Raw genomic sequence first — 27,911 nt, forward strand, 5'->3', positions numbered from 1 at the left:
TAAGGGAAAAAACTTAAAAAATATATATATAGAAATAAATCAAAGAGAAGCGATCATAGATTTAGGCCTGAGTTGATTTCTTAACATGTATGGTAGTATGCTGTGATTAAATCTTTTCTATGTGCTTATGTTCTTTTTGGAGGCAATGGAAATTTAGGGTTCAGCTGCCAATTAAACTCTAAGATAATTGAATTGTCGGCAGGGAAGCTAGATTAGCCTGAGTTGATTTCTTATTGAACCTACTACAAGATGTACTTTATGCATGAATGTTAATTAATGGTATGGATTGAACTAAAATTTAATATTTAGCTACCAATCTCTTTAACACATATGTTGCACTTGTATATATTTAATGTTTAAGGCTTCGTTTGTTTCCATAAAATAAGTTGTAGGAAAATATTTTTTATACTTTTCATTATTTGGGACGTTCAGAAAAATAAGTCAATAGAAAATATTTTTCTGGTTAAATGAAAATTAAGTCATTTTTTAAGGAAAATAACTTTCTATTTTCGACAGAGTAAAATATTTTTCAAACATTGACAAATCTTAAAAATCCATATTTTTTTTAATTTATTAATCATTATAGTCACTTCCATCTGTCACCATATACTACCAGACATCTTTCATAATTTACTTTTTTTTTTTCATTCTTCTTATATCTAACTATAAAATTTTTAAATTGTAAAATTTTTATTATTATTAATATTTTTTATAGTGTTATGAGATAAAAATTTTAATATTTTTAATTAATGTTTAATATTACAACCAAACAACGGAAAATAAATCATTTGGAAAATTTTTTTCAAGAAAAATGTTTTACGTGGAAAATACTTTTCAGCAAATTATTTTTCTGCAAGTTATTTTACGGAAACAAACAGAGTATAAATGCATAAATTTACCCCATATCTTAAGGAAAATTTTTTTGTGGCAACTCAAACTAAAAAATATGATATATTGTAGATATGACCAAAATTAAATAAGAAGTAAATTCATTTATAACATTTTAAAATACATGTAATTAGTATTAAAAAGATATATTAGTAGCTTTGTTTTAAATATAAATTATATTAATATCCATAAAGAGATATTCTTTTTTTGCTTTTTTGGCTCTTATTATTATTATTTTCAAATTCAAAATTTATAATTATTAGATGCTATTCATAAGAGAAGATCATTTGCTTATGTATTAGGAAGAAGACACAAGAAGAAATTATATTTAATTTATCGACATGGAACGTTTCTGATTTTACAATAAATGCATTAGGTGGATTCAGCATTTTTGCTTTAATTGCCTTTGAATCTCATAGGCACTGCTCATATAATACTCTTAATTTTCATTTTCATACCAAGTCGATCCCTATGTTCATATATGTACATATATACCCTTATTTTTAATTTTCACGAGAGGAAATAATTATTTGTTTTGGATGTATATATATTTATTTTATATAAGCTTAGCGAAAAATTGATTGTTATTTGAAAAAATCATCAATTTTTTTTAAAAAGTTATGTCATCAGTCAAAATGGTAAAAGTTATTACGAAATACAGTATAAATATCATCTGAGTTGCTTTTAATTTATAGATTATTTAAAAAAATATGTTGTTATAATTAATATTTTCATACTTTAAGATGTAAAGTGCCATAATTATCTATTTGGTGTTTTGCTTAGACTGCATTTGGCAAATTATTTTTTATATTATTTAGTAGGTAATTTTTATAATAGTGTGTAAAATTTAAAGGAGTGAATTATAAAACATTATTGTCAAAGATTAAGTTCAAGAGAAATTCTCATAAATAAATTTTCACTGTTTCAAAATTTAGAATAGTGTCAAGTGCTGACTGTACTCTCAAGTCCTCCTGCAACCTATAATGGAGGATAACTCTTTAAGTCCACATTACTTGTGGAAAAAATCTCTTCTAATAGTTGCAAACAAAATTTCAAAGATCGTGCCATCAGTTTCTAGAAGAGTAGCACTTCTCCTTCAATGCTTAGTACCAAATCTAACAACTCAATGCTTTAGATAATTATCATCTGTACGTAGATCAGTAGAAATTTTTAAGTAGACTCAATCTACTGTGTCATTTATAGATTCAGTTTACCGTGTCATTTATAGACTCACTCAATGGAATAAAATCATATCAGTAGTTTGCTTTTTTTTTTTTTTTTTTTTTTTAACAAAAAACGTGAAAGAATTAATAAGAATAAGCAAACGGAAGTAGCTTGCTTTTTTTTTTCTCCAAACAAAAAACGTAAAAGAATTAACAAGAATAAACAAACGGGAAACGTGAAAGAATTAACAAGAATTGAACGAGTCTATAAACGACGTGGTAGACTGAATCTACTTAAAAATTTCTCTAACTTGATGAGGTGCTTGTGAAAATTGTCCTATCTATTTATAAGATTGGCAACTGATCTGTTGTCCACTTAAATGCATTACTCAAATTCTGACTCAATTATAAGTTAATTTAAAATTCACTTCTGTTACTCGAACCCGAGCCGATTATGGTTATCAATTTAATATCCACATCTGATTTATGCATTTAATATTAAAAATATTGTTTATTTTTAAAAATAAAAATATAAAAATTATAAAGGTATATATATATATATATAAATATATATATATATATATATATATATATATATATATATATATATATATAATTATTTAAAAAAATTTAAAATATTAATTAAACGGGTAATGCATGACGGGCATCCGAATTTTTGAATTAAAACTTGACATGAATCCAACACAGATAATAAAAATACTATTCATATGCATTTCAAATTTATTTATTCACTACGTACTTAAATCTATCAAATGGAGTTGAGTGGAATCAAATCAGATATAATAGGTCAAGTAAAAATTGCCATCCCTATCTGTTTGTATCAACCTTGAATATGTAACTAGACTTTGTTAAACTCAGTAATTGCACTTATTGCAGCCGCCTTGTATGATATTGATGTTCTCATATCGATTTATTTGTCTTTTCCCTAATTTTTCACACCATAAATTAACATAAAAGGAATTTAAAAAGAAATAGGGAAAATTTAAAAGAAAAAAAAGTAATATGATTCCAAAATCTTTAAACTCCAACCTAAATTTACCTATATTTAGATGAAGCAAAAACAAAATCACATGATTCCTTGAAGGTGTATTTTGACAAAATCTTTCATCTTTACACTATTAATTAACTGTCCCTTATCAGCACTATTACTCCTGAAAAATACAAAAAAAAAAAAAAAAAAAAAAAAAAAAAAAGGAAATTTACAGCCAGGAATTGGAATGAAGCTTTTGCATTGGGAATGTGTAAAATGGGTGTGGTTTATAATTAAACGAAGCAATTTGTTGAGTTTGACTTTTGCCCCTTTCTACAAGTTGGACTTTTAACAATACGTTTCTGCATGTCTAACCTAATCTGTAAGGTCACTCATTAACACAGAAACACCCCCATAAATATCATCACGACATGGCAGGCTAATGACACTGCTTTTCTTTTCAATTTGTCCGTCAAACAAAATATTAATTGATTCTTTTTATATATATAAAATAATATCTAAAAGATTTTATAACACTTATATCATCAGGATCTTAAGATTATGGCAAATTATAGTTAATATTAAGATATCAATTAGATGTAAAGTTGCAAATGAGTGAAACTCAACTGAGCGAGCCAAATCAAAATTTTATTAAGCTCAAGTTTGATTTGATATATACACTTGAGCTTGAAAAACCAAACCCACGTTTGCAATCTCAGCAATTTGTAAGCGACTTTACTCGTTTCCAGCTATAGAGATATTTAGTTTTACTTAGAGATTTTTTTTTTTTTCTTTGAATTTTTTTTTCAAGAGGGAAGAAAGTCACGGAGTCTATCAAAGGAAGGAAGCTTTCCTTTCATACATCATTTAAGAGCATATGCATGGAAGAGTAGTGGGTAGCAATATTAAGCTGGCTTCTTACAAAAGGGTCATGGGATGGAACCCATGTTCCTTTTTCTCAGAAATGGCAAACAGCTAGCTACTAATATAATTCTTCTTCATCAATTAATTAGTTTATATATATAAATTATCATTTTTTAAAAAATTCTAAGCTTTCTTGTTATTATTCACATGGATCATACCATCTTAATTATAGTTCTCTTTTTGGTTAAATGAACAATTATCATCTCTAAACATGCTAGAAACAAGCCATGTGCAATTTAAGCATGCCCCTGTTATTACAACCTAAAATTGATATTTTGGTGACTTCATTTGATTGATACATCACACAATATATATATATATATATATATATATATATATATATATACACACCTTAATTAAGCCAAATCAAGCTCCTTAATTCGTCCCAACCTTGCCTTAATTATACCTGGCAATTTTTATTATTAATAGCCATTGTCGGAATTATACTCCATATTAAAGAAAGAATTGGACTTCCCATGTGATACCTCCCAATTCTATTATTCATATAATGTTTTCAATGATATGTTTATTGATAAGGAACCGGGATCGGGAATCAAAGGAATGAGATGTAAGTTCGCCTCTATGGCACCCCACGTTTATAATGAAACGGAAACACCAATAATCGAGATTAAAACGCTCTATGGCACCCCACGTTTATAATGAAACGGTAACACCAATAATCGAGCAAAGAACAAGATAAACGCCACAAACGAATTGATAAGTTTACCTTAATTCCTGATGCAATTAGAGGATAGCAAATTCTCACAATCACTCTAATTAAGAAGAACATGCAAGAGCATGAACAATTCTGCCTTAGATTCAATTTATGCCAAAAAATCCCGTTTTACATCTTAAGGAGGCTATTTATATGCCTTAAACAAACATAACCCTAAAGAAGAGCATCTAACTAGGCTGCCCTAGGGCCAAAACACATGGGCTTAACTCTAAAACACAAAATAAAGTCATTTCCAGCCCAAAACAAACAACTTAATATTGGGCAGATTGCATGCATCATAAAACCAACCCAAAACAACTTAAATAAACACTATGAGCCCATATTACATATTAATTAGACCAAAACATGCAACAAGGGATAAGGACACGTCCAAGCCCACATCCCTTACATATTAGCATGGCTAGGGTGTGCTACACCAACAGCACATGTCTCCAACATTGTAAGAAGCCTAGGTGTGCCTTCAAGTTCCACACAACACTTGTTAAATGCCACATCATGAAGTTCTTGTGTAATTTGGGCTTGAACATATAAGGATATGGCTGCCCCATATCTCTTTGCTTGACTTCTTGTAATTGGCCCACTAGGAAACACTAATGGATCTCCCATGTTGTTCTCCTTGCTCCCTTGAGCTCCATGGTTGAGTGATGGTTGATCCATATCATTTATGGAAGGTAATTCAATTCTCCTACGAATCACCCTATAGAATTATAATATTCAATTAAAGAAGTCTTTTTCAACACGGTGAATTCTAATAATTTTGATCGTTTGACCTTACAGATAAAATTCACTTGAAAATACAGTCTGTTGTATGTTAATTATTTCTTAATATGACGTGACTAAGAATAACAAGCAAAAGAAAAATAACACGTGGTAAAGTATAGGTGAATTTCCCACCAAGAAAGGAAAAGAAAAGATGCATTTAAATTTGGGATTATATATATATATATATATATATATATATATATATATATATATATATATATAATATGAACAAGTGTGATTGGTCTATTGATAACCAAACTCCATTTACCTAATAAAGTTGAATTGCAGGTACCTAAATGGAAAATGAGTTAGGGTTTGAAGCTTTGCGGTCAGACAAGGGTATACAAAATTGTATAAATTATTTTTTATTTATCATGCAAGAAAGTGAATTTAATAATTATACATAACAACTGTTCTATTCTTTATCATATGGAAAACGTGAATTTAATATAATATTTACTACATAGCAATTTAATTAAAAATAGTTGAAAAGAAAACACTAATTCGAGATAAAGAAAAAAGAAATACCTTTTAAAAAGAAAATTTCTTAATATGTATATGAGGAGGGGCCAAAAGATAATATACAATTTAATAATAAATATATAAACAGGAGCCAAAAAAAAGCCTACAACGACAAGCATAGACCATTACTTTTCAATCTTTAAATCTTCTATAGTAATATAAAGAGGTTGTAATAATATTTAATTTCAATAAATCACTAGTCTAAAATTGAAATAAAATAATTAATCATATATATTAGTTTCATATAGTAAGCGACCCTTATATTATTGCAGGTTAATATTCCTACACTGGCATGGCATAATAGATAATGGACATTAAAGGGTTTGGACTCCAGTAAATCTCACATGTCAAGATATCATTATCAAACTTGGTTCTTAGTTTTTGTTTTCTTGATTATTATTGAACGGTCCAAAAAAAAAAGTCGAAAAATAAAAAAAAAAATAGTTGAAAAAAATATGCATTTTGGAAATTACAGATTCATGCCCACAATCCTTTTACGAGAAGGAACATTTAATAATTTGAACATTTTATGTAGCATTTTATGCAGAGTATATATTATTTAAAAAGGTTAAAAATCAAAGAATTGCTATAATTAGCCAATGAAGTTTGGTCTTATAGTTTTAGTAACCGTTAACTATTTTACTAGTGTTTTGTGAAATATTAAAGGGGAAATATTTTATAATATACTCGCTTAAATTTTAAATACTAGTATAAACTCTACACACCAAATAATTAAATAATAAAGATAGTGTAACACTGCGTAAAAAAAAAAATGTTGCAGAAGAGAGGAGGGGGAAAAGAGGAGTCATAGGACTCATAGCACAGTACCCATTCTTACAATATTTTATGATATTGGACTCAATAAGGTAGCCCAACAGGGTACGGTTAATGGTTTGAAGAATGGGCTAAGCCCATTTAGGATATTATTAGATTTTCAATTCCTTGACAACTAGGGTATTCTATATTGTAGAAAGAAGAGAATTTGGGAAAAGGGCAAAGAGAAAATCTTATATAAATAAAATCAGGCAAAGAAAAGGGAAAATTCAGTAGAAAGACAAGGTGGGAGACAGGGAGGAGGAAAAAGAAAGATTAGGAGAAGAAAAACAAAACCAGGTGAGGTGGCCACAAAAAAACCTTTTTATAATCAATAATAATAAGTAGATGTAATAGTGTTTTTGGTTGATGAGTGGTCTAATACGCACACACACATGCATGATGCATGCATGTGCTGTATTTCACTTGGGCTGAGTCCACATGCATGGGCCAAGACAGTTACATAATCCCCCAAAGACCAAAACATTGGGCCATCCTTAAACAAGGTTAAAATATTCTCACCCGTTTTTGTCAAAAACAGAATAAAAAGAAAACATCATTCGTGTTCTTTTGATAATGATAGTTTGGCAACTTAAGTGCATGCATTGGAAAGAAAGAAATGAAAACGACAGCAAGAAAGATGGAAATGGGTTGCGTTTTGGAATATTAAGTGAACTTATTTCCTGCCAGATTGGATTCAACATCAGGAACCCACATAGCTTTTATATTTCAATCTCAACTGAAGGACACCCTACCTTCCAGGGTCTAATGGCACAAATTACATTGTCCCACCTCATGTGATTAGAATTTGGGTGGTTCTATGCATTTTCTTTACAATTTTTCAATCTGCTTATCACTTTTTGTTTCACAAATCTACCATTATATTAAGTTCTATTGGATTGAGGTCGAGAATTTTAGTCTAGGATGGGAACAAATTTGAAATATTAAATAAAAAAAACGAGTTGTTTGAAAAAAATTTTTGAAAGCGAGATATTTTCTAAAAATATAATGGGGTAGATTTTCAATTTAGATGTAGGTAAGCAGCCTTTCCCCTTGAGATTGGAAGTTAAAAATTTACCAAGGGCGAAGTGTGGACCTCACTTATGATGGGTTAAGTTCTATGTCGATAAGGGGCCCAGATCCACCCTGAAGAAGAGGGCCCACAAAAGATAAAACAAAAGTAAAAAGATAATGATTAGTGGGGTGGGTGTATGGTCCTCTCAGAATGGTGGAAAACTTTTTAGGGGAAATCTAGAAACTGGGCCCACAGCCCAAAATCTGAGCCCATCAAAAGAACTAAACTTGTTTCGTTCCTAAAGCTAAAGGACATAATTTTGTCATACCATATGGATTGATTGATGGGATTTTGGGCCTTTACACACCCAATTTATTAAAGACAGATGCTTTTCTGCCCACACTTTGATTTTCTTTTCTTTTCACATTTTCTTCAAAATAATAATAAAAAATAAAAATTGAAATAAGAATTTATTACTTTTTTTCAGGGATATAAAGAAGAGGGTTTTTTCTGGTTCATTTAAAAAGCAAATTAATACATTATTCGTAACATCAAAATAGATCATTTCTATTTTCATATAAAAAAAAAATTAGTTAATATAATTTGAATAGGAAATTCGATTTACATTTTATGTGATCATTTAGTGATATTATATGAAAAAGTGATGAAGAGAGTATTTAAATTTTAGATTTTCTGTTCTACTATATAAATAATTGATGATTGAATAAATAATAGTGACATTGGATTTATATATATATATATATATATATATATATATATATATATATATATATATATATATATATGCCAAATAATAGGAAAAGAATAAAGAAGTGGGTTTACAATTTGCAATAAAAAAATGGAGTTGCATGGAGTGGAGAGGGTGAGGGGAAATTAAAGGGCATGGGCAAGTTCTAATGGTGAGCCCTTCACATTATTGATTGATATGCAGTTTAGTGAAGAGGTTGGACAACCCAATATGTTGGTTCCCTTCTTTTTCTTGAATCAAACATTTGATTGGATATTCTTTTTGTTGGAGGCAATTGGCTCATCATATAATTCCATTTCAGCTTATTATTGCAGCTTCCATATCACCTTCTCTTTCTCTCTCAAATTTTATTTTTTAAAGGTTAAAATATGAAAATTGAAACCCAACATTCAATTATTGGCTACATTTAGGAATTGTTGCGAGTTAAAGAGTTGGTAATCAGATTTTTATAAACGGAAAATAAATTATTTAAAAAATTCCATTTAGGCTTAAGTAGATGATAATTGGGCAATTCGAATGGGGCAGTTTAAAGGCACATAGCACTTGCGGGGTTGATTACAATGACTCATGTCATGAGTTTAATCCTCTGCAATACAAACTCTTTTAGACTAACCCCTTTATCTCCGTAGATTGCTAAAATGGATACGAGTTATGAATTTTTTTAAATGATGGTTTTATAATCATTCTCGAAAGAAAAAAAATAAGAATAATTTTTAAAAAATATCTATTATATTTGGTTTCATCCACGTGTGAGTTCATAGATCATATTTAAATAAATTTTTGTCATATTTTCACCAATAAATGATGCTAGTTTACTGACAACAGAACTTTAGGCTCAAGGAAAAGAAGTTAATACTTAAATTTATTATAAAATTTTGAAGACAAAATAAAAAAATATATATATAAAAAATTCTTGAATAACATTATAAGTTATATAACTGTTACGTTCTTATAAGAAGAAAAAATATCAATCAAATAACATCTAATTAGAGAAAAAAAAAATAAAACTTAAAATTATTCAACAAACACGACTTCTGACGATAATAAATCAAAAGAACATGCAACTAGTATAAATTTTTGTTATCAATCAATAGAATTATATTGCTCTTTTTGTGTACATATTTATAGCATCGGACCTCTATGTTGAATCCTTGCACCAGCCAATTTATGTGCAATCAAATGTTGGTGTTGAGCTAGGTTAGGCCGGTTTAATTATAGATATTTGAAAAGTTTTTAGTAGTCTATATTGTAAGACATCGATAGAGTAAGTTTTAGGGCTGAGCATTCAATGGTTTCAACCGAAAAATTAGATTGAACTAATTTAATTAAATTTTTGGTTTGATCATTCGGATCAGTCAATTCAATTTAGTTTATTATTTTAAATAATTTCGATTTTTGATTTGATTTAATTTAGAAAATAAGTTCAAATTAGTCAACAAACTAAAAAAATAAATTGCACCGGTATAAATCGAATTACGTTGAATGGATTTATACATAATCCAATCAAATATGGTTTAGAAAAACCAAAATTCGATTTTCAATTTTGAACCGAACACAGCAGACTGATTAAATTGCATCAATCAAGTCTAGGGTTTTTGCTTGAACAATAGTCAACTTTCACGATATTGGTTCAAGATGATTTTGGGGGCAAATATATAGCCTCCATAGGTAATGGTACTGTGGGACTAACATCTTTGGTACGGTAGGTGAGGGGCAAAGGGTCTCATCATAATCCCTTTACAAATCCTAAATTACAATTTCATTTTTCAAATCTCCGTCAAATTGCAATATCTTTATCACAGTTCTTGGGTTTTTTATGATTTTCATTTTTTTATAAAGTTATATTAAGGTATATTCCGTAAAATTAACTGATTTGATAACTAATAGCTTCTTTTAGTAGCTTTTCATAAAACGCTAAAAGTTAAACGTTAAACTAGTTATTTTTTATAAAACTGTAAATTAACCTCTAAAAAAAATTATATTATCGAAAATTATAAAAAAATATTAAAATGCTAAAAACTACTTAACAGTTATTGTCGAATATACCCTAAGACGCGACCATATTAATTTTTTTTTCTTTTTTTTTTTTAATTAATTGATTGCCTGATTAAGCATTTCTAGGACAATACATTTTCAATTGCTAGCTAAATCATTGAATTAAGACACCACTCTTTATAGTGTGTGGGGCAGTTTCTTTAAATTGATATGGATGATAATGATGTCATGACTTAGTTCTTTTTATTATATTAATTAATTATACTAACTCATATTTGATTAAAATAAATTATTTATATTGCCACCATAGGATTCTTCTTTATAATTTGGCTTATAGAAAGTATATTTGCAAGTTAATTCAAGTAATCCTTGAGGTTAATAACTATTACAACTTACAATTTCATCTATAGAATGAGTTAATAATTTCAATCATACATAAAATACACAAAAATTATTGAATAAAAATAAATTGTTAAAAAATAAACAAATTTCACTGGCTTCGCATTGAATTTCTAAAACTCTAATTTTTATAATAAAAAAATCTGTTAGATATATGTGTTATGAGTTCAACTTACATGTATTTGGTACATGAGTCTGTAGCGTAAGCAAATATTTTCTTTATATTATTACGGGGGAAAGAAAAATCAAACAACTTTTTTTTTTTTTAGTTATTATTATTTAATAAGAATTTTCTTGTCTACTCATATGTTCCTCTATTCCTACATTATATTATTTATTATAAATATTTACAAAATTCGATTTATAATAATTTAGTTGTAATCTTCATAGCAAAGAAGAAAGGAAAAACATTGGACTGCCATGATTAAGACTTTTGAGAGTCTCCCAATTTAAATATCACGCGAGATTATTTATTTAGATTGGGTTTACAACTCTATTCACGAATTAAATCAATGAAAAAAAAAAAGTAATTTTTAAAAAATTTATATTTTTATTAGTTTGTTCTACTAATGAGTCATGAACCCGATTTTGACGAGTATAATCTAAGTGCGGCAAAGCAACTACCATTTGACAAGAAATTAAAAGATGATTGCTATGTATCTGAATTCATATAATACCTTCAGTTGACTATCCCCAACATTCTAATTTACTATTGCTATTCAATACGCCACTTTCACAGGGCTCGAGCACATAATAATACCAACTATGAATAATTATATAACTTCTCCATCTTTATAATAATAAATTAATTAATATAAAGAAAAAGAAACCACTGCCTATATGTTGTGATAATATTATTTATATATGTAATTGATAACTATCCAATAGCTTCTGTTCCTCATTGACAACCACACGTGTCTATGTCCCTCATAACTTTAGTTTCTTGAGGTCTAAAATAGTGCACATGATTTTGATTGAGAGCATTCTTTTTCAATTGTCATTTTACCTCATGGCTTAATTGAAAAGTTTCATGCATTTCTTTACATTATAAAAACCTGCATCAAGAATAGGAAAATGGCAATTTACAAATTAATTAAAGAAGTTCCTTCTTCATTATTGAATATATAGGTATATGGGAAGTTAGGATTAAGAGGTGTCCTAATTGCTAAACTACAGAAGCTGAAAGGCATCTTGAACGATGTTGAAGTTCTGAAAGTTATTATAAATATATGATTGTACGTTTATTGATAATATATAGAAGAATTGGTAGTTTCATGGATAGAAGGTGGACGATGGTCCTAATTATTAGAATCTTAGGTAATTAGACAAGGGTTGTTGTCACAGTAGCAAGAGGGCCACATCAAACCTGCCTTTTCAGCATCAATTTGGACCCGCACATTTTTTATGAGACTTTGCAATTTAGTCACCATTTTCATCCACGGAGCAAAAATATATTTGAGGCACGTTCAATCGCAGAAAATGTCTTCGGAGGCAGTTGAAATATCATTTCCAATGATCATTCTAGCTAGGGTTTTTTCTCTCTCTATCTCTCTGTCCTTTTTTTTTTTTTTTTTTTTTTTTAAAGATTGATGTAAGGACAAAGAATAATCTCCAATTCTCCTCCATTTTGCGTTATTCAGATTCATCCACGTACAATTTAATTTATTTTTTCAGAAAATATAAAGAAGTTCAAAATTGCACAAGAAGTTGGGTGATGAAATTAATATCTTGTTAAGATTCTTTTTCATTTCATTTGCTTCTTTTGGTTTGCCACACCAATTTTGCTACGTGGCGAACCGTGATTCGCTGAAATGATAAAATGGAGGGTGAATCTTTGCCCTCTCTAGATAACCAAAAGACATGAAAGTAATGGTAAAACAAGGCTGGTAGTGGCAATTCTTTTCTATTATATTTCTAGTGGGCAAGCACTAAACCCCTTATAAATACACATGCTAGGGTTAGGGTTAAGTCATCAATACACACACACAAAGTCTCACAGCTTTTTTTTTTTTTTTTTTTTTCAAAAAAATAATGAAAAAAGTCTTCTATAGCCTAATTAATCCACCAGTCCCAAAAGCTTGCTTTCATTTCCTTTCTTGAATGACTAAACGAAACCCATTTCTATTAACATCCTTTAAAAAGATTGCTAATTAGGGTTTTGAATATATGATGAAGAAACGCCAAGTTGTAGTGAAAAGAGATAGTTGTAGTGGTTCAGGAGGAAGAGTTTCTACTACTTCTTCTTCGATAGTGAGAACTGTTAGATATGGAGAGTGCCAGAAGAATCATGCGGCGAATATTGGAGGTTATGCCGTTGATGGTTGCCGGGAATTCATGGCAAGTGGAGAAGAAGGAACTAATACTGCTCTTATGTGCGCTGCTTGTGGTTGCCATAGGAACTTCCACAGAAGAGAAGTGGAAACTGAAGTTGTTTGTGAGTATTCTCCACCTAATTCTAGTCGTCGATAAATTTTTTTTTTTTTTAAGAAAAAAAGAAAAAGAATCACAACACATGTAGATTGATTGAATGAAGAATTTTTATATTATATGATATGAATTTGATGACTGATTGTTTGTTACTGTTGTGGATCTTCAAATGGGGGCAACACAAATTCTTCAAGCAACTGTGTTCTCTTAATTTGTATTATATCTCAAACTTCAAGTGATGCAATTAATTACTCCTTCAACAAAATTGAGGGTTTCATTCCTTTCTTTAGTAATTTTATTAATTTATCATCTTTGCCAAATTTCTGTTGATGACAAAGGGCTTGGAGAAGACAGGATAATAATAATTGTCCTTTCATAATTATGAGAAGGGAAATGAGGGATTATCCCATAGAAGCTGCACAGGAAATAAATTACTATAAAGCTAGCTATTTGAATCTCAGAATCTAATGGCATATATATATAAATCACTGAAAAGTTGGTACTTGGTTTATTTAATTCCTCTAATTCAATAACCTAGGCTTTCACTAATAGTTATGATTCTCCCTTTGAAATTGAACCATGAGGTACTTTGAAGAGTTGGTTTTCATCCCATTTATCAACATATATGGGAATGGAAGTTGATTTTTAAAACAGCATATATGCATATAAACATTTATGATGATTAGTATACAAGAATATATAGTTCCCTTAATAATTAGTTCTTCGTATTTTATACATATAGCTTCTAATTAAGTCCCTCCGGTTTGGTTTCTTGGAGAAAAGGAAGGGGAAAGAAGGAGATTTTTTCTAATTTCATAGCTAGTTATAACAATAAAATAAGGCATATTAATTATAAGTAGATTTTTTTATTTGTTAAGCATTTTCTTTCTTTCTACGCCATGATTTCTGGGTGACCAAACAGCCAGCCCAGAATTTCCCCATAAAGATGGTTTAATCAAAATATTGTTTATCCTTGTTTACAATCATATAGTATCTGGAATAAAATAATTTGCAAAGGCCCACATACACTCAATCATGTTATCACCATGATATACAAATCTCTTCAATAGTTAATTTAAAAGTGAGATAAAGCTTTAGACAACAGAATTTATAATCTGAGGAAGTGACCCTCCTCTCTTCTTGGTGGTGGAGCTCATTAGAAAAGAACAAAGAACAATAAACAAGATAACAAAAATTAAAATAATAATAAATGAGTTGGTTAGTGGAAACAGTGCATGCTTTTGTATCTTTTCCTTTGGATGTTTCTTGAAAATTTCTTTCAATATTGCCTTGTCAATGTTCAAGAAAAGTACAGTATGCATATTGCTATTTTATGTGTCTAAAATCTTTAGAAGGAAAACATATAATTGAAGAATTGTTTGTACTTTGCATTTATATATTTAGCATATTAAGGTAGGCATATTATAAACAAAGAAAGAAATAAATATAGATCTTTAAATTGAGTGCTATGTACAATGGAAGTGGGTTGTTTAAACTTTAAAGATAAGGGTACGTTGCCCCCAATGAGTTATGCCAACCATATTATCATTACAAGAGCACCGTATGATAAGAAATATAGAAATGACACAAACATTGACAAGCATGATAGGATGGGATTGACAAGCTCAACTGTTTATGTACTATCAAAGTTTTAATCTTTTTTTGTATAACTCCCTTTTTGTGTTTGTGAGATCTTTCACTATTTAAATAGCACGTGTTTAGAGTATTGGTGTCAATGCCTAAACTGGTTATTGAATTTCAATTGTAGTGATACTGGCTTTAAATTAATTTCTTTTGAAGCCCAAGTGAAGAAGAAAAGAACAAAGATTATATGTTTTTCTTATAGGATATAAAGTTAGTAGAAGAGAATGGATTTCAAGGATTAGTTAGATATTTTAATAAACCATTTAGAAGACAGGAAACTATTGTAAGCATGTGAGTTTTTTTATTTTTTCGCATAAATATATAATGTCTCGATAATTTCTTTAATCCTATCTGTCAGAATTATAAATATTATATTCCAACAACGAAGTGTTATATTTAAATTTATTAAATCGAAGTATTTTATAATTAAGGGTCTACACTTTTCTTAATTTACTCTATTCTTAATCATAATCTTTCTTTTTAAACATGGCATAAAGATAGATAGTTTTCTTTTCTTTATTTTCAAAGTCAAAGAACATTATTGTGATGTTCTTGTTTTAAATTCCAAATCCTATGCTCGAATCTTGTTTAAGTCATCCAGTATCCTATCTCTTCTAACTTTAGAGGGCAATCTGAATCATGTTATATATGCATATTATCTTCAAGCTAAGGCTATCTAGTCATTGATTTTATATTCATATCACAAAAAACCATCATGCTATATAATATTTGGTGCTGGTGGCCAACCTGTTCTTACATTGATGTCTTGTAGGGACCTTCCAGTATGTAAAACACCATAAGAATAATATATCTATGTTCCTTGCGAGAAAGTTTTCAGAAGAAAAAAAAAAAAAAGTTCCTTGCGAGAGATTAAATATAAAAGATTGAATATTTTAAGTTATTACTATTACTCAAAGAAACAATGGCTAGACAAGGCCACCTTTTATGCTCTTCCCTTAGCCACAAACTTTGTTCATTGTTCATTGCTAATTTGCATATACTTAGGCTTATAATTACCCCTACTGTGTGGGGTGCCCCAAAATTTGAGGGTTGGATTAGGTTTAGGACCATCCCCCAAATCCATAATGAGGCCCATACCATATGCACCAATACTGTATACCTGCACTCTCTGCAATAATTAATAGAACCCCTTCCGTAGTTTTATTTTTTAGTAACTATCTTTGTATGCACTGAACATGATTAATGCATTTGGGGTGCCATTTTTTTTTCTTGTAAAAATTTTATGCATTCGACATAAATACAACATTAAAGACCAGTAGTTATAAGTTATAATTTTTTAACAACAATTTTTACATTTTTTAGTAATCCAATAAATGTCTAATTGATCTAATTTTATAAATTTGAATACTTTATTAAAAAATTTTTGTCAGATTGAAGTGTTTAGTATATACAATTTTATATATTCAAGTGTTCAAAACATTAAAGTAAAATTGAAAGTGATACGATATGAATTTATACTTTTTGTTATTATTTAATACCTGGAACGAATAATATGTGACTAGCTTCATTACATGAAGACCTGATTTAACTGTGTTTTATATATTTGTCGTGCATAACCAAAATGTGTTCATACGAGAGATTTGCATTACCAAATAAACGTTCTTTAGATCTCTCTGTATGTCTATATTTTGGTTTTTTTCTTCAGATCCAAGGGCGTTTATGGTGAGATTTGCATTGCCAAATAAGTACAAGCAACTACTAAATTAAATATTATCTTATTGTATTAGAATTTCACCTCTATGCTCAATGACTTGGTTAAAGCATTCTGGTCATGTATTACAATAATCTGACACATCATACAGCAAACGTGAATTTTTTTTTTTTTTTTCAAATTGCTGACTCGTCAATTACCCTTTATAAAGGGAGGACACAACTCCTAACTGACGGGATATGTTAATTATAATCAATGTTTGTCTCATAATGTAATATGTTAATTTGTTTGGTACTATAAAAATGTCAAGGTTTTTTAAACTATTAGTAATCCCTTCTTTTCCAAAATTTACTATTAATACCACACGAAGAAGCATATGAAAATGAAAATGAAAGTTATTAGGTCATCGCCTATTTCCAATTGCATTATACAAGTATGTTTACAATCTCGAATTAATAAAAAGCATAATATAATGGAACATAATAGAATGATAATGTAACATAATTAGAGGCGTTTTCTTTACGATGCATCTTAATCCTTATCCACAACTCTTCAAACTTTCAATTCGCCGAGCTCTCATACTAATGTTGAACCACCTAAAACTTCTCTTAATTCTTATCAAAATAGTTAAAATTTCCAATTATCCGTGACAACTTTACTAGAAGAATCATCAACCAATAATTAAACCTTAATTTAACAACTCCCTCCAGTAATCCCCCAATAGTCCAATCATTTATCCCTCCAATTGCTCCAATACTTTCGGTTCCTCCTCCTTAATCCATTGCCCATTAGTCCCTCTTCCAATTTGGCCGTCGGTAATGAGTGACTCATATTTCAATCACGATGACTCGGACCTCACTAGAACTGTTCATGGATCAACAAGAGTATTCACGTAGGGCTTTTTAAATGTGTTCAACACGAATGATAATAGTGTTGGTGGTGGGTATCCGAGTTTTTACTCGACATGTCGTCCAGATTCAAAAATGGGCAATAAGTAAATGGATAAATATAGATTGTAATTGAGCCAGACACATGTTGTGTCATTTAACACTAGTCTAAAATATATTAGAGTTCATTACGGATTATCAAACTATTGGGTACAATATCAATTATAATCCGTACTAATCCCAATATACAAAAACACAATTATAGTGGGTATTACAAGTCAGCCATACCAAATGAATTTTTGGAGTTAAACATATTATGGACAGGATGGGATGGTATTCCAGCGCAGTCTGAGCTTTGCTGTCGTTTTTAGTCCATTTTTTTATGGGTAATGCACGTGATTTGTTGTTTCCCCTCATATGCCTGCACATGGCATACTTCTCTCTCTCTCTTTCAATTATACACATCTATATATATATGACCTTATCTACTCTACATCAACTTTAGCATCTTGTCCTCTATGATCTTGCCACCTCACCCTCTCGCAATTGATAATCATGTGGGTCAAATGATCAAAGGGTTTTGGGTTGTGATATGTTGTAGGCAATGAAAGTAGAATAAAGATTCTTTTGGTCGATATTTGCCTCACTTGCCTGCAATTTGGGGGGTGTCCTACGCACTTAACTACCTCCCCATGTTACCATTGGCAGCAATGCTATCAGTTTCCTCTGTACATTTTCCCATTTACCCTTCTAATTATTTTTCATTCTTTTTTTAAAAAAATTATTAATAATGTTTTTAGGGAGTATATAATCTTTTTTTAGTCTTTTTTTATTTAAAGAAATTAATTTGAGTAATTTTGCCGGTCTGACAGGGGTCCTTGGAGAATTGTAGCAGTGCAATCACATGGCTATAGGGAAAGAACGGAGGGGACCTATGTAGTAGAAGTGAACAATATCCAAGGCACGACTCTTTGGAATTGTACTTGTGAATTGTGGATCACTATTTTTGTACAACTTGGAAAATGGCAATTTATTGCTTTTAATGAGATTTACGGGTAAAATAGTACAAAAATTAATAGATTTCTAAATCCTAGAATTCGGTTACTTAGAACTCGATTCTTAAAATTATATTATGCAAATTAAAATAAGATTTATATTCCTTTATATATTCTTTAATCCTAATATAATTGTTCTGTTTTCGAATGAATCCACGGTATAAATTTAAAAGAAATATATCTATTATTATATAGTTTAAAATTTTAAACTCAATTAATTAGTGACTAGACCCGATAAAGAGACCAACTATGTTAAAATTATCTTCCTAATAATATTAGAAAGGATTTCTTTTTGCATAATACAATTTAAAGTATAATACTAATAATAATGAGAGTTAAGAAAACTCAATTTGACTTATAAATATCAGAATTTCAAAAATCCCATGAAGGGTATGTTAGAAAATATGAGAAGAACAAGAGTCAATGGATGCTTTGATTAGAAGTTACCAGGAATTACTACATTAGGTAAGCCTAATCTACTTGCCAAGTAGCCTTTCCCATTGATCTATTTATAGCATACGCTACACTTGCACTTGGCACTAAGCAAGCAGAGCCCCCGCACCGCACTTACCCGAGCCAAACAAAAAAAATCCTCTCTTGTTTTCCTGTTTAAGGTCTAAAGAGAGCTTCCAACCTAAAAACAGAAGAAAACAAAAAAAAAAAAGTGTCTATAAAGAGCTTGCTTCTCAGCGATGGCGATGGCGATGGCTAAGCTTGTCTGTCTGTTGCTTCTGGCCATCCTTGGCATTTCCATGGTTGCAGCTCAGGTAAAGATCTTTTTCCCTGATAAACACAATTATATTGGATACGAAACTATTCTCATTTCGGGATTCCTGGCCGCGTCTCCATAAATGCTTTTTTCCTGATAAATACAATCTTCAAAGTATTAATTCATCTACCATGTCGTATTTGTAAGTATTTTCCTCGAATATTGTTGCAGGTCATGGCAAATGATACTCAGTACCACCTTGATAGTGTAAGTTTCAATGTTTTTTAATTGCATGACATTTTCTTGGTTAATCCTGCAAATTGTATGGCTAAAACGAGAAAAAAAATCTTTTTTTTTTGTTTGTCATTTTTCAGGGGAGATATGGACCCGGGAGTCTAAAGAGTTACCGTAAGTTGCCATTTTTACATTTCAATTGCAACCTGTACAGTGAAATTAAAATTTTCCTCATATATATTGAAGTGTTCATAAATTGGAATTACAGAATGCCCGTCAGAATGCACAAGGAGATGTAGCAAGACACAGTACCACAAGCCATGCATGTTCTTCTGTCAAAAATGTTGTACCAAATGCCTGTGTGTTCCTCCTGGCTTCTATGGCAACAAAAGCGTGTGCCCTTGCTACAACAACTGGAAGACCAAGCGTGGAGGACCCAAATGCCCTTAGAAGTATAATTTCAGTAATTAACTTCTTGTATGCTAAGTATATTTTCTCTTGGTCATTAATTTAATGACCGGTTAATTTCCTAGAAATTTGAATTTAATTACTCTATGGCTCTATTGGGCTTTTATAATTATATATGTGGTCTTTGTAGACCCCCAACCCCAAGTGAGAAGCCTAGTGGCTATATATTGGTCCTGTTCATTAATGCAATTATGTACTTTTCTTTATTCATAATATTTATTTATAACTCATTTTTTTATAGAAGAAAAACTATTTAATAAAAAACTTAATATTTATTAAATGCAGAACATATTAATTATAATGAAATCTTCCATTAAATTTATTAGTTTGTAATTCCACTATTTAATAAACAATTTAATGTCTATTAAATACAAAAAAAAAAGATGAATTATAATAAAAAATAAAATATCACATCATCACTTTCATATTCTAATATATTGCCATATAAACATTTAGACTTTAAAAATTATATATTTATATAGATAGATAGATACAGAGATAGATATTTTGAACTATTGATTTTATATCTTAAAGAAATTTGTGTTAGTGACATCGAGAGGAGTCAAACATCGATCTAACTTCCAGCCTGCCTGGGACTAAGGCTCTAGCCTTTTCTTTTGGGCTAACAATTTGTGGGCTGCCCATTGTGTATGCATGCTCTTAAAAGCCTGAGATTCTCGAACCTAACAGAATTATCTTTAGGCCCAATTCTTTGAATCTCTACAAGCTTGTATTATTTACCTCAACTGCTTAATAACGCATCCAAGCCTATTAGCATTACTTTTAATTGTTTAATACGCCTTTCTACCACATAGAAGCTCGCAAAGTTTTTAAATGGGTAGCTTTTAGGTAGACCTACTTGTGCACCAAATTAGTCATTGTTTATGTAAAAATAGTCTTAGTAATCTTGTTCCTTACATAACCACTCATCAACTAATACAGTGGGTTGTTAATATATATCTACGCCTTCTAATCATTTCTTACTTGATTTGACGTTTAGTCTCTTTCTTGTTTGCACCAAAAATAATATCATCTCTGTTCATTAATGTAAATCATTTTGAGAATATTAAAAAGTAATTAATAAAAGAAAGGCAAAAAACTTTAACGGTAATTAAAATAAATAATTTTAAACGTCTTGTATTTATGTATGGAGAGTAAGATGGAGTTTATAATTCTCAAATCCTATTTTACAACCGTAATGGCAGGAAAGAATGCTTAATTTTTTTGGGTTGTGCTTTGTGGGAACCGGGAAAGTAAGTTGCCCACCTCTAAAGTAAAGATCTAATATTTTTATTACAATAATTCAAAAAAGTAAGGGGTAGGGCTCCTGAAAAAGTAGCTTTTTGCCCCATAAATAGACAAAAGAATATATAAAAATATATTTTCATGTATATATCAAATCCGAAAAGTAGAATTATGGGTAATAATTGACTACTATAATATTGAATATTTTGTAAAATTCCTAATAAAATCTCACATTTATAAATTTGTATAGTGCCGGAGGAAATAATGAGAAACGTAAGAATTAATATACGTAATAATGGCAAAAACAAAATTTCAATATTTTTCAACAATAAAATTATTAAAAAATAATAATAGTAAAGTTATTAAAAATTATTTTTTATTCTTTTTGACTATAAAATGGATCTTTTTAATTATTTGATAAAGAATTTAGGTGATTGTTATGATAAAGTTGAATTTTAGGTAAATTTATATTGCACTCAATTTTAAGGTATAAATTGAGCTTTCTCGCACGTGTATTTATATTTATAATCTATAATTTATTTAAACGTGAAAATGAGGACATTTGAGATTGCAAAGAATAGCCTATTAAATTTATATATTAATAAATATTTTTAAAGATTTTAATTTTATTGATAAAAAAATAAATATAAGTTAATTTGATTCATATTAATATTCTATTTAGATCTAAATTCATTTGATAAAATCAAAAAATTATATTATACATTAAAAACGTACATATTAAATATGATAACTATATAATAAATAATTTTATAAAATCAAAAAATTATATTATATATTAATTATGATATATTACATATAGTAAAAATATAATAATTCAATTCAATAAATAAAAAAATTATATTATATATTAAATATGGTAAAAATCTATGTACAATATACATGTAAAAATGAGAATAAGAAGGAAAAATATTTAGATTTTCTAAAAAGGACATGATTTAATTTGATTTTGCCTTATGTATTGATTGGAAAAAAAAATAATAATTACCATTTTTAAATCATCTCTAAATTGATTAATTGTTAATATTAATTCCCTAGTTAACTCGAAATTCTATTACATAAAAAAATACTTCAAATATATTAATAAATAAGTATTGTCTATTAAAAATAATTTTTAATATATACTATATATCATAAAATTTACTAATGGTCAAAGATTGTGTATTAGATATAAAACAATTAGTTAACGAATAAATTAACAAGTAAAAGACGGAAAAAAATTCAAAAAAAGAACAAAGCAAAAAAAAAAAACGGTAAAACAACATCAAACAAAACATTTGATAAATATTAAAAAATTAAATATGTATGAAGAATCTTAATTTTAAATATACAATTGTATATTATAAAAGAACAAAATTACGGCTATATACAACGAGTACAAGAAGTTCAAAGGAACAGAAAAAAATATGTAAATGATGATCAAAGACTTTGGCATTTCTTGGACACAACTTCCACTGAGTGCTGCACGCTTTGGAAGGTTACTTGCAGGCTATAGAATCTTGAAAACCTAATTCATCAGGTACTCTTTCTTGCAACTTCTCGTCGACCCACTTTAATGAATCATGAATTCTTTCTTACCCAGATGTAAATATTTTGTTTAGTTTCTCGTTTCACCTTGTTTTGTTATTTGCTTGTATGTCTGTTTGTTTAACACTGGTTTACTAGCCAAGTAGCCATAAATAAGAGATATATACTGCTATAAGCTGAGAAGTAAGATCTTTCCGGTGTTTTTTTTACTTTTCTTGTTTTGCAGATAGACTGGTTGCTTTGATTGCTCGAACAAGAAGAGAAGCTTTTTATGTTTATTTTAGAGAATCATGAGGGAGTCACGAGTTCTGGAAATATAAGCATCGAATTGATCCAGAAGAAGAGGATTTTTCTTCTTCATCTTCTTCTTTTGGAAAAAAATGGTGGGTTTGGAAATCGTAAGGGAATTAATCTTTACAGCGGAATTTGATTAGATGATTCCTTGAAAAATCTTCTCGAGGCTGTTAGGGTTTAAGCACAAAATTTGGGGCTTAGCATTTATGTGGAGAAGGTCATGTTTGTGGAAATGAAGATGTTCTTGTTATTGACTATGAACTGAGACCTCTTTTTAAGTGATTACTCTTTACTATCATGCATTTGGATGATAAGATAAATTTGACTTGGGCATATATACAACGCGTCTTTAGTTCTTTACTGTACCTCTTTTGTTATTGGGAAAGTAACTTTAATTGATTTCCTCTGTTTTGTGTAATATATCTCGCGCGTTTCTGCTAAATTTTCTAGATTGAAGATAGTCTCTTTCTCTAAATTTCATCAATGTCTGAGAAAAGCAGGCTTCCCTCAAGGTTTCTTTTCTTCTTGATTCCCATTTCTATGTTCCTCTTGGTCATTTCCTCTGTTTCCCTTCTTCAACTTGGCAATACTTCTCTTCTACCCAGATCTATTTTCAAGCTAATTCTTGTTAATAATACATCAGCTTACTTCAAATCCAATGTCGAAACTGAACCAGTCAAAATTCCTTTCTTCTCTTCAATGGATTCTAAATCATCAATGATAAGTGGAAGTGCAAATTGTCCAAATTCCCAAATGGCTGCCTTTGGAAACCACAGAAACAAAACCTGCGACCCAAATCAGGCTCTCTTAAGGGTATATATGTATGATTTGCCTCCTGAGTTTCACTTTGGGCTATTGGGTTGGAAGGGAAACACAAATCAAACATGGCCAGATGTTGATAACCATGTCCTTCAATACCCAGGTGGGTTAAACTTACAGCATAGTATGGAGTATTGGCTGACCCTTGATCTTCTAGCCTCAAACAAACAAGTTGTTAGGCCTTGTAGTGCAGTAAGAGTAGAGAATTCTAGTCTAGCAGATATAATTTTTATACCATTTTTCTCATCTCTGAGTTACAATCGACATTCTAAACTTCACCAAAATGAGAAAGTTAGTTTGAACAAGATGTTGCAGGACAGATTGGTGCAATTTTTGATGGGTCGGGATGAATGGAATCGATCTGGTGGAAGGGATCATTTGATTGTAGCCCATCATCCAAATAGCATGTTAGATGCTAGAAAAATGTTGGGTTCTGCCATGTTTGTGCTTGCAGATTTCGGTAGGTACCCAGTTGAAATTGCAAATCTTCAGAAGGATATAATTGCTCCTTACAAGCATGTTGTGAAGACCATTCCAAGTGGAAAATCTCCTCAGTTTGAGGAGCGCCCCATATTAATGTTCTTCCAAGGAGCAATATATCGGAAGGATGTAAGTTTCTCTTCCTTTTTTCTTTTACCACAAACTGTTGCAATGTTCACCACATGATATGTTAATTATCTGAAATTGACCACCCTGTATTCTACACTTGGACTTGTTATGCGCTATAACACTGGAATTATCACCAAATGGTCTTTGTTGATCTATAGAATGGATTAGTGCAGAATTATGGCAATACATTTTATCCAAGATGAATCTGACTTTCAAATTGCTGCAGATGTGAAATGCTCTGATTATTTTCTCCTATCAGATGATAATAGAATGGAGGAAAACTTTTTCTTTGTTCTTCTCTGGTGTTTTTATCATCTTAACATGATGCCAAAATATTTTAAACCTAGGCCATCCAGAGGACTATCCTAGATATATTTAGAATTATCCAGTTGACTTTACTCAAAAAATGATTAAAGGGTCGTTTGACCTGTCCTTTAATTGGGCTATGTTATAAAGTTGTACATCCATTTGTACGTCACCAAGAGGGATTAGGTTGTTACATTCTTGAGTTCCAATCAACAGTTGGTTATTAGGCAATTATTCATTGTCCTGGAACCGTTCGTAATCTGGTGCTTAATAATGGTTGAGAATGAAACTATTCCATTGGGATTTTATGGCATTTGATACCATGAATTTTTATCACTCCAGCTGGGATGATGGCCAATTCGGAACAAGAAACTGCAAATCAATATTATTGATCATAAATTTTAAATCGTAATCACAGAATACAAAGAAATGTTTTTATTGTACTATACAAATACAACATAGAATTCATAGTTTTTATCAGTATAGGTTTGCATTTCCACTTAAATTTTCATCTTTGCTTTGATATGTACTGGACCATTGCTTTTTTTTTTTTTTAATTTTCCCTTCCCATTGTCTGGATCTTTTTCTTCAATTTAGCTTCAGAAAGGAACTCCCTAGATTTATATACAGAAAGTCATATACTACCACGTCAATCACTTTGATTTGTATTTGATTTCCTTTATTTCAGGGAGGGGTCATTCGCCAAGAGCTATATTACCTTCTGAAAGATGAGAAAGATGTACACTTTACATTTGGAACTGTTCAAGGGAATGGGATCAACATGGCAGGCCATGGCATGGCCTCATCCAAGTTCTGCCTGAATATTGCTGGCGATACCCCTTCCTCTAATCGCCTCTTTGATGCCATTGTTAGTCACTGTGTTCCTGTAATAATAAGTGATGACATTGAGCTACCATTTGAAGATGTCTTAGACTACTCGGAATTTAGTGTATTCGTGCGTGCATCTGATGCTACTAAAGAAGGATACCTACTGAATCTTCTTCGAAATATCAAGAGAGACAAGTGGACCATGATGTGCGAAAGATTAAAGGAAATTGCACCATATTTTGAATATCAGTATCCATCTCAGCCTGGTGATGCTGTAGATATGATCTGGAAGGCAGTATCACGTAGAGCTTCTTCAGTGCGATTAACCCTTCACAGGAAGAACCGATATCGCAGATTTAAGATTCAGTAATTTAATGACAAGCAGCCATTGGAAAACTTCACATATCTTTGTCTTATGCGCATAGACAAAGATGGTTGTTTAGCTGGGCTGCAGTTTTTTTGACAAGATACAACCTTCATTTATTTATTTATTTTTAAGAAGATTTGTAAGAGCATTTACTGTCTATGCTCTGTGCTCTTTAGTCCCATTTACTGTAGATTTTATTGATTTGATGTCGTAGATACTGTTTTTTCTCATCAAATGATTATCATCTTTATAGGATTCTGTTTAAAAAGCATATTGATTATTAATTGACCATTAAAAACAGAAGAGAAGGAACAGCCAAATAAGATGAACTGCTGAGCGAAAACGAAACTTAAATGGCTATAAAAGTTTCATGCAAGTATATCATTGTAAAGTACAATAACTAAGGTCACATACAAAGTACGTAATAAATTTTTCTTGTGGAGAAGATTAGGAAAAGCACTGTATCTTGTGTAGGAGAGACAGCATCATCATCTTTAATGTATTCACCTATGGTTAAGGACCTAAGTCTACACAATATAGAGAGGATGCTGTCTCTTAGCTGCAATTCTTCAGCTCAAAAAAAAAAAAAAAAAAAAGGAAAAAAAAAAAGAACCCTTTAACTAAAACAAATAAATATATTAGAAAATCCAACAAACTCAAATTGAGAAAGAGCTGAGGAAGCACATTTCTCTGTTGCATCAGTTATAGCCTCAAGCCATTACTTCCTTTGCTGGAAAAACTCCTGTTTTCGCTTGCATATCAGCTTTGAGCAACCTGTCAACATCTGTTATGGATAGGATCAGATCCTTTTCGAACTGTTCTTTTATTAGACTGATTTGGATCAAACACCATGGAAGGCGCAGGCGCAGAACTTGCAAGTGTTTGCAAATCTTTGACAACAACAGAGGTTAACAAACGCGAATTTTGAGCAAATGGTAATAGCTCTTGCTTAAATCTGAGGGCAAGATCTATACTTGTAAGGCTAGAAACCTTATAAGGTTGAAAAGATAAGTACCCAATGCAAAGAAGAAGAAGAATTCCTCTATGAACTAAAAAAGCCATGTTTGTAAGTATTCTGCAGAAACAAATGTGACAAAGGTATATATCCCTAGTTTGCAGAAAATGATTAGAGAATGAGTAGTGTGTCTTAGATTGAACTCTTCTCTAAATCCTGAGGCTTTATATCTGAAGAATTATCCTTTTATGGGATTTGGATTGGAAGAGTTAAAAAAAGAAAAAGAAGGAAGGAAAAGAAAGAAAGAACCATAAAGCACACAAGGAGGGGCCCAAAACATGTAGGGAAGGCTTAGATTCAGTTCAATCATAAGCCTGCCACAGAAGCAAATACATATATATAGATATATAAGGCTGTTTTAGAAGACTCTGACAGGTTTGAACAAAAAGTTATATTTGGAACAATATCCTTGGGAAGATAAGTATCTTTTCATTTTAGTTTCCCCACATTTCCCTATCATTTGCCCTTGGTCTTTTTTACCAAACCAAGACCATAGATTTTTGCCTATTCAATTCTTAGCCGACTTGCCACATCATCCGACCAAACTGACAAGTCCTTCCAACCGTATTATGTTGTAGCTTTTTCCTTCTTTATGGCTCAGAACAACTAAGCTCAAGTTTGGATTTCTTTGATCTTGCAAATATAACTTTGGTGACCGTATAAATATAGAAATTTGAAATATCAATGTGATGAGAGAGGAGAAATTGATAAAACTTGCATTTGATGTGCACAAGAGCAACCAGCTCAGCTGCCAAAAGCAAGCCTGAGACAGCTCAGCTGCCCCGTGTTAATAGAATAGAATACTACAGT

At 30.4% G+C, this 27,911-nt stretch overlaps 3 protein-coding genes across 4 annotated transcripts; all 3 read left to right on the plus strand.

Annotated features, from left to right (window-relative positions):
* Positions 1–12,867: 12,867 nt before the first annotated feature.
* LOC105640763 (mini zinc finger protein 2) lies at positions 12,868–18,651 on the plus strand. 2 transcript variants are annotated; one of them, XM_037638646.2, is made up of 2 exons: positions 12,868–13,411; positions 18,480–18,651. In XM_037638646.2, exons 1-2 carry the CDS (start codon positions 13,144–13,146, stop codon positions 18,497–18,499), a joined length of 288 nt encoding a protein of 95 aa, XP_037494574.1. In that variant the 5' UTR covers positions 12,868–13,143; the 3' UTR covers positions 18,500–18,651. The 2 variants fall into 2 exon arrangements, with proteins under 2 accessions (XP_037494574.1, XP_037494575.1); XM_037638647.2 differs by lacking the exon at positions 18,480–18,651 and adding an exon at positions 13,599–17,042.
* Positions 18,652–19,047: 396 nt separating this feature from the next.
* GASA6 (Gibberellin-regulated family protein) lies at positions 19,048–20,286 on the plus strand. The gene is made up of 4 exons (XM_012224879.4): positions 19,048–19,429; positions 19,603–19,638; positions 19,746–19,779; positions 19,874–20,286. The coding sequence occupies exons 1-4, from the start codon at positions 19,355–19,357 to the stop codon at positions 20,053–20,055; spliced, it is 327 nt and encodes a 108-aa protein (XP_012080269.1). The 5' UTR covers positions 19,048–19,354; the 3' UTR covers positions 20,056–20,286.
* Positions 20,287–22,701: 2,415 nt separating this feature from the next.
* Positions 22,702–26,354, plus strand: LOC105640539 (Exostosin family protein). Its single transcript, XM_012224880.4, has 3 exons — positions 22,702–22,855; positions 23,090–24,585; positions 25,580–26,354. Exons 2-3 carry the CDS (start codon positions 23,641–23,643, stop codon positions 26,087–26,089), a joined length of 1,455 nt encoding a protein of 484 aa, XP_012080270.1. The 5' UTR covers positions 22,702–22,855; positions 23,090–23,640; the 3' UTR covers positions 26,090–26,354.
* The last annotated feature ends 1,557 nt before the right edge of the window (positions 26,355–27,911 follow it).

Source organism: Jatropha curcas, chromosome 10 (genome assembly GCF_041381405.1).
Source record: "Jatropha curcas cultivar XTBG-Jc1 chromosome 10, XTBG_Jcur_1.0, whole genome shotgun sequence".
Lineage (NCBI taxonomy): Eukaryota > Viridiplantae > Streptophyta > Magnoliopsida > Malpighiales > Euphorbiaceae > Jatropha > Jatropha curcas.